This window comes from Mercenaria mercenaria, chromosome 3, assembly GCF_021730395.1.
Source record: "Mercenaria mercenaria strain notata chromosome 3, MADL_Memer_1, whole genome shotgun sequence".
NCBI classification, from domain to species: domain Eukaryota; kingdom Metazoa; phylum Mollusca; class Bivalvia; order Venerida; family Veneridae; genus Mercenaria; species Mercenaria mercenaria.
The window spans coordinates 97087137-97095606 of NC_069363.1; the positions used below are offsets into that span (position 1 = coordinate 97087137).

The 8470-nt window shown below is 30.9% G+C and overlaps 1 protein-coding gene across 1 annotated transcript in view; it reads right to left on the bottom strand.

Moving 5' to 3' along the window:
* LOC123523944 (mucin-like protein) overlaps window positions 1-7080 on the bottom strand; it is a 59108-nt gene extending 52028 nt beyond the window's left edge. The window contains exon 1 of the mRNA XM_053539395.1: window positions 6905-7080. Coding sequence (XP_053395370.1) covers window positions 6905-7052 — 148 coding nt within the window. The 5' untranslated portion in view covers window positions 7053-7080. The remainder of the gene's footprint in view (window positions 1-6904) is intronic.
* Window positions 7081-8470: the final 1390 nt, after the last annotated feature.

The following is an 8470-nucleotide window of genomic DNA, read 5'->3' on the forward strand; positions in this document are numbered from 1 at the left end:
GTTTTGTTACAGGAAATTTATAAGCTAAATGACACCATCTAAAACATTCGTTATCATCATTCTTTATATTTATTAATCCTTTCATAGGATGTTGTAATTTCTTTGGTAGCTCTAAATAACTTGAAGCAGCCAGTGGACTATACTTATATCTATTTATATAATGAGCATCAACTGACTCTATTCTCCAGCCACTTCCTTCAGAAATCCAATTACCAATTCTATTTATTATTTCATCAAAAGCTTGACGTAAAGTTTTTTTTATTTCATTTGTATTAATAATTTCTAAAGCCTTTGATTGAAAATAAGCTGATTTATATATTGTATCAGTTTTATCCATTTTGCAAAAGTTATTTTTAAAACAACGTTTATTTTTATACCTTTTAAAGTTTTAAGTTCAGATTTAAGTATTTCATAAGAGTCGTTTATAGTTAAATATAATTGATTCTTTGGATCTTGTCTATATTTAATTTTAATTTCAAATTTCTTATAATATTGTTTTGTAGATCTCTCAATTTCCATCTGTATTTATATTTAGAAAAAAAATCACTAAGGAAAAAAGGATTAAAAAATAATAAAATAAATAAAGTTTAAGAAGAATTAAAATATTTAAATTTATATCTTTTTCCACTGGTTTTTGATATTCCACTTTTAACTTGTTTTTTTTTTCCTTTGCAGCACATTGTTATTAACCCTGAATTAATACTAAGGTCTTTGGATGCTGCATAAGTGCTTTTATATGTTTTTTCTTCATTAGTATCATAATTGGTTGCAATAACTTTTTTAGGATTGTTTCGAATATTATTTGGTCTGGGACAATCACATAATCTTTCAGCATTTCTTCTTCAGTTAATAGACAACCACAGTCCCATTCAAATAAATTATTTTTCAAAAGATAAGGATCTATAACATTTTGTAATTTATCAATGACGTGATTTTTATATTCATCGCTAACTATTTGATTTAACCAATATTTAATAACATTTCTTCTTTTTAAGAACTTTTTTATATGAATTTTTGTCTGGATTCATTATTTCTCCTAAAGTGCTAGATAATTTTGGCATAATCATTCTATCTACCTTTCTATTAACCATCTATATATAATATACTTATAGAAAAAAATCTTTAAAAACGCACCTTAAGAAATTATATTGATTTGAGAAATTTGTTTATATTATCTATATCTTTTGAATAAGATTTTAAAGTCATTTTTTCTAAATTGTTATCAACTGTTAAAATTGCAATACTTTCTTGAGACATTCTGTTTAACCATTCTTCGTGTAATTTGTGTAGTTTTTCTAAATAATCTAAACCAACTCTATTTTCTTCCGTTCTGTTTCTTTTTTGAAGTCTTTTAAGACATATGTCTGGGTCGGTTTTAACATAAACAAATCCATCAATTGGTTTTTTTCCGTATGGTTTTATAATATGATCAGTTAAGAAAAGATTGTATACTGCCCACTCGGGGTCATTTATAACACCGTTGTCGTGATGTTGTTTTGTAAAAACGTTACTGTTAGTTAAATAACAACGTTCAAGGACAGAAACACCATCAAACTGTTTAGCAGAAGATAGCATTTTTATATGACTGTTTAAAGTTGTTAGCTGAAAAGGAAATAAATATTTGGATGGTTCTTGAGCAGCAAGTTCAAAAAGGTTATATGAATTTCCGCTTGCGAAGCTGGAACCTTCGGTTGCACGTGGATCCATAACATTTTGCCATTCGTGAATTGGTTCTGGAATTATATTAAAATTAGGATTATATTGTTTAATAATATCTAAAAACGTACTTTTTCCTGATGCAATGTTACCTTCAACTGATATAATTTTTCTCATTTATATAAAATACTTATAGAAAAAATCTTTAATAATCTTTAATAATCTTTAATAACCTTTAATACAACTCTTCTTCTTTTTTACTTTAATATCCGTTATGTTTAAATTCCTTCATGTGCATTTCAAGAGGTGTTGAATAATTTTTTCTTTCTGCATTTCTAATAGTATTGTAAAAATATCCTGAATAACTTTATTTGGATCTTCTTTATTTACTTTTCCGATCCGTGCTTTTGTTATAAGTTGTTTTATTTTGTGATGATGTGTTTTTAAAATAAATTTCTTGTCGTCAAGTTTTAGTCTATTAGTAAATATGGTAATTATTGTTGGAACAGCGCCAGCAACTGCTACAAATATAGGAATAGCTGGAACAAGTGCTAATGCAGCTGAGCAACCAAAAATACCTGTTGTAATATATAACCCAGTACTTACTCTCCCACAAAATTTATAACTTTTTCTGTAAGCAGCAGCTAGTTTAGTTAAGTGAATAATTAATTGATCTATTGTTTCTATTCCATTATTATTAGAAATTAGATTTTTATTACTCATTTATATAATTAATATTAGTATTTTTCAATTTAAATTTCTTCCAATTCACTAAACGGAACCCAACTATTAAATTTTTCATTGTAACCTTTCCATTTTACTAAAGCTTGTTTTTTCTTATAGTCTCGTCTGATAACTCTTTCTATTTTAAAAACTTCTTGTGTAGTAGGTAAAAGTTCTTGTTCATAAAATGAACCTTGAATTATTTCATCATTTAAATCTTTAATTGTGTATGTTCTGGGATTTGTATTATTAATTTTATAAATTATAAATATTTCCTCTGTCCAGTTTGGTGTATATCCTTTTTCAAAATGTCTTTTCAGTTTGCTTAAGCGAACTCGATCACCAATTTTAAATTTTGCTTTACTCTTTGATATCTTTAAATTACCATATAAGTTAAAGTAAACTGTACCTTTATTTAAGTTTTTACTAGCTTCGGTTGGTGTCATTTTTATACTAGAGTGTTTTGTTTTGTTATATTTATCAACCATATCCTGCAAATTATCTAAATAAGTATAAGTATTATTTGCTGTAAAATATTTCCACATTATTCTTTTTAAACTTCTATTAAATCTTTCAATAACTACAGCCTTTCCTTCATTAAATGTATGGTACATGTTAATTTTATTTTTATTCAAAAATGATTCAAACTTTTTATTATAAAATTCTTTTCCTTCATCTACCCATAAATTTTGTGGAATCCTTGCAGTCTTCGGGGACTTTCGTCCCTGAATTCTATCTTCTGAAACTATTTTATTAAATGCTTCAGTAACAGATTCTCCAGTTTTATTCTTTAATGGAATAACCCAAGCATATTTACTGAATATATCAATAACGGTTAACAAGTACTTTACTCCTTTATTATATTTTGAAAAAGCTTGCATGTCAACTAAATCAGCTGACCAAGTATCATCAATGTCATTAACTATCACTCTTCTTTTCCTAAATTTTCTTTTAATTGGTTTGTGTAATTCTTCTGCTAATTCATCGCTCCAGCGGTAGCTTGGTACAGTTATTTCGGGGGTATACTCTACCCACTTTTCCCGTTTCTTGACTTTCGTTTTTGTCTGGGCGTTAAGCCCATCGGGAACTGTTGTTCCTGTCCAAGACCAAGTTTGTATTTCGTTTTAATTGCGGGTTTTACAACTAAATGTTTTGCAATCTTTTCTCCAAATGTTTTTCATTTAGTTTTATTTAAGTTGGAAAGCATTTTTTTTTGTCGCATGTACCTTTTTTAACACCACTGTCATAGCAAAAGTCATGGTCCATACATACTGCATCCAGTTCGTTGACAGGAGGTCCATTATCTTAAGGATTTCCTGGCCCACAATAGTTATATCCTGGAAGTGTTAAACCTTTTTTAGGTAATAAAGGTAACATTGCTTTATGGATATCTAGATTACCCCCTGTACTTTTAACAAACTTTGATTTCATTTTTCCACAAGACGAACAGGTAGCCATTATCATTTTTCTCCCGTTTTTTGTTGTAGCATAATGAGGATTTATATTATCAGTAAATTTTCTTTCTTTCAAACAATATATTTTATTCTGTAAACTCATTATATTATATGTGTTTAAAACTTTTTACTGGGTTTAAACCTGTGGGTTTTTAATTGTCCGGCATTGACCAGTCCTGACCAAGGGTTATAGGTCAAGTGGGGTCAGATTGACTTAAAACAATCAATTACTATACTACTGGTGTCTAATGGAAACCATTTAGAACTGCATAGGGATAACGGTTATTTGGTTGGCGAAAACGAAATTTATGTGACATTCTTTATAATAAACCTCGTCTTTTAATGCCTGAAATAATCAATATCAAATAATGCTACGCAATGTATTGCATAATGAATAAAATGTAAAGAGTAGCGGTTGATGTACCCCACCCGCCACATTAGTTAGAGCTTCTAATCCTTTATAAAGGAACAGAACACTCATGTTGACAATAAAGAAAACAAAATGAATGAGTGATTAATTAAAAAAGCAGATACGTTTGCGCCTTAATGTCAGTTGGCTAAACCTATGATTTGTGTTTCATTTCTGGGCAATTTGCATACTGACTGACCTATGTTTGCTAGTGCAGAAGAAATGATAAAAGTATTGCAAAATTTTCAAGGAAGTTCCTATGGGGACCATTAAAATGGAAGCAGATCCTGCAATATAAGTCTTTTTTTAAGATGACAGCTATTTCAAATTAATCCGACATTATTATACATATGAGTTAATGCCACCAACGTTTTCATATTTTGAAGGCTTTAATATTTTTAGTAGTCATTATGTACATAGCAATTAAATCACCCAAAATTTAAGTTTGATAAACTTCTAACAAAATAGGCTATTTAGTTACACAGACTATTGAAATTAAGATGGTCGCCATTTTCCAAATATTTCCAAATAACAGCCTTAAATTCGGCCAAACATGAACATAAGAAAGAGGTTTAGCTCTTCAAAGTTCATCGCTGTAACAAGAATCAATTTATATTGATTTAAACATGTTACAGAGGAATTTACCGCTCACAAAATGACCAACTGAAATCGGTTACACGTACAAATATTAATAAGCTGCTACTGTTTAAATAGTAAATATTTTAAAACAAATCAATTATGAAGTTCAGTAATTCCGTCCTACAGTATAAGTTATATTTGAAAATCACTATGGTCAAAGAAACAGAACTATTTGAAGAAACATATTTTACCAAAAGTGACATTTGTTTAACTACCTATGTTGTACTTTATATGTATGATGATGTTCTATATGTTCAATTGTGCCATGTTTATTTACATCAGGAATTACATCAGCAGCTTTGAACACATGATGCATATAAACCGATAATTTCAGTAATGAATACAATCTTACATTCCATAAATATCAAAACAGCGCATTAAAAAAAATCTCTGTCTTGAAACTCAAAAACTGTCCTAGTTTTAATGTTACTTAATATTCTGTGTAATCCTGGTAAAGTATGTTTCATAATGTATGTTTCATTTCATCTTGTACTGTTGTAAAAACTGACGGATTATTTGATTCTTAGATACCCTAATCATGCTAATGTTCTGTATTTCTTTTGAATGAAAGTCAATAATATTCAGACTGCGAACATACTGTAATAAAGTCTATTGTTAATTATCAATATGCAATCTATGTTGGAAGCAGAAGCCATAAAAATTGCTAATCTATGCTATCTTTACAATGATGCTGAAAGAGGCATCATAGTTTTACTGTAGTTTGTCGACATCCTATAACTGAGGATAGTTACAAGTTCAACACAATTATAGCGGTCATGCGTGCATGTTCAGTAAACATAGTTTATTCAAATCAAAATCATACAAATGCAATTGTTGGAGTGTTTCCAATGCTGCTAATTCTTCAAGCTGGAAAATTTGAGCGGCGACTGTTATGTATGTTACATTTAAAAGTATCTTTGTAGACTAAAAGTCAAAATTATACAAATAAGCTTACTTTGACATGTAAAATCGAGGGAATCTATTGGCACCCCAAAGCTTTCTGAATGAAACACAAATAGGCTCGATCAATTGAGAAACAACATGTGATTCATATATATTACATTTGTATGCACGTTGTCTATATTCTAAACTGATTGCAATATTTTATATTTTCTCATGAAAATATATAAAATTGTGAATCTTAACACAATTATTTGATAATGTCTTATTAAAAAATACAGTAATTTTGATAATTTAATGAGTTATTAAAAGTGGCGAAAATATACCTCGGATGGATGAGGTATTTTAACCCCCAAAGTTTGGTATAAATTGTCAAAATAATGAAAAATTATTACAATCAGCTTTTAATTGATTTAGAACAGTTCCATACGCAAAACGCTTATATCTGAAACTCAGTATTGGAACAATTTATCAAGAATGTGTGTGGAGCCAAATACTTTCAAAGTGAGAGAATTCCGCATTTTTCATACACAAGGTTTACTCAAATGAGAATAATTTTTGTTTGACATACCGTCACATACGGAAGAAAGGAAAGCGACATCCTGTCTTAAACAATCCCGGAATAAATGTATAAATGTCAAAAAAGGATGAACCTTTGCCTAATTTCTTGGTTAAGAAATCGAAAAACTAGAGGACTTACCGAAACTGGCCCACAGATCAATGTGGAACATACGATATCGTCGTTTCGGCAACTCAGACGCATTCTAACGGCATATCGCTACACTTGTCATAAGGTCTGCAAATCCACAGTTTTTTTCTAGCAAAATATTTCTCTTTCACGGTATATTGAAATGTTTGAAGCCATCTTGAAACTGAAACGCTCGTCCAGTCAGATCGCGTGTTACAAGGCAGATACTGCCAACTCCAAGATGGGAAGGGGGTGACCAATTATTGATACTGCCACCGGTACGAAATGCATGTCAGCATGTTATAAAAAATGCTTTCTTATATTTATATGAGCAATCTGGATCAGTCAATCGTTATGACCTCTGGAATATTCCGTCTTTCGGATCAATATACTTCACATGAATTCTATATGATATAGTTTTGTAAAAGTACTGACCTGGTAAGGCGTAGATATAGGAGCATCCTGTCTGCCAGTAGAGAATGGATGGCATATCTACTGTTGGTGATGAATTGATTCTGCCTATATCTGATCGTACAACGAGGTCTACTGTAGCTTGTAATGCCCAGTTATCCCCGCCTGACATGGTATATAGTAACGAAACCCATGCTGTATCGCTATACCTATTGGTATAAAGCAGATCCGCGAAGAAATTGTAAATTGCTGAAAATACTTTCGCATAAAATCTTTAATTTATATTATCAGACAGCATCCGTCAAAAGATTTTACTATTCCCTACTGATATTTATTAATAGATGTATTAAGTATATTATCTACTATACGAACAGATATTCGCAGTGCAAAATTATATACATTGTATCCTGGTCAGTCCTTTTGGTGTTTTCTTTAGGTATATATAAGGCATTTTTTCCATGTATTAAACACAGTCTAAATTTAGGAAAGGTACATGGTTCTCATTTCAAAAAGAAGATAAACTCCGATTCACACGGCGGCTTTAATAAGTAAGTCTACATCAGATTTAACATTTTTATGAATAAAAAGAAAATTCTATAATGTCCCGATTCGTTTGTCACTTAAACAAAGAAAGCGTCCAAGCGTCTTCTTATCCTATGATAAACATCGGTAGACAGGTTATCTTAAGTGGCAGGGGCCAGTTTCGCATTTGGCCCGGGTACGTTTTTTTAAAATAAAATAGACAGATGCACTTTAAAGGCATTTATATTCAATTGATAATTTATGATGTTTATAGAACTGAGGATTCCTGCGTACGAGTAGTTATTGTGTAAAGTAAATGTGTACTTGAATCGATTTTCCTAGCTCCGTGTAGACGGCCGGGTCTAAAGTCTTACCTGAGGTAACGGAATTCAGACGAAATGGAAACGGTCATTCATCCATCCAGATTCAGCTCAAAATAGCGGAAAAAGTAAACGGTTATGAGACACTTTTCTTCCCACCATTGTTTTCGTCTGGCCACATGCTTTAAATATATGCATGTGTATTAGGTCAATCATTTGCAGATAATACGGTACAGGTCGCGCAAGGTGTGCATTTTGGGCCATTTTAGCCTCAAAATTTAATGTCCTGAAACCTGCGTTTTACTCGTTTTTATCACAGAAGTAACAGAACCGGCAGGCTGAAAATGTCACACAAAAAAGTGCTAAGTCTCTGCAATACATTCGCTCAACACTTGCCTTGAATTTATCAAAATTGGATTTTTCATGATTTTTTTTCGCACTGGTATCAGCGCAGATTTGTGGAATTTTCAAATTAACTGTCCCTTGCCCGCATAAGTGGATTCGGCCAATTACTAAATTTCGAAAAATCTCTTGATTTTGCGCGGTATTACATAGTTTAGAACCTCAAGATTGATATTTTAAACTTTCTGGGGACTTAAAACCCTAATTGACGGCACAGCAGCTCGAAAATGTTACGGTGAGGACACATCTAGGTATGAAAGTCAATATGTACAGATACGGCTTTTTTTTAAAAAAATTTACCACCATTAACAGTGTTTTAGTACCTCAAAAACATCATTTTCGTTAT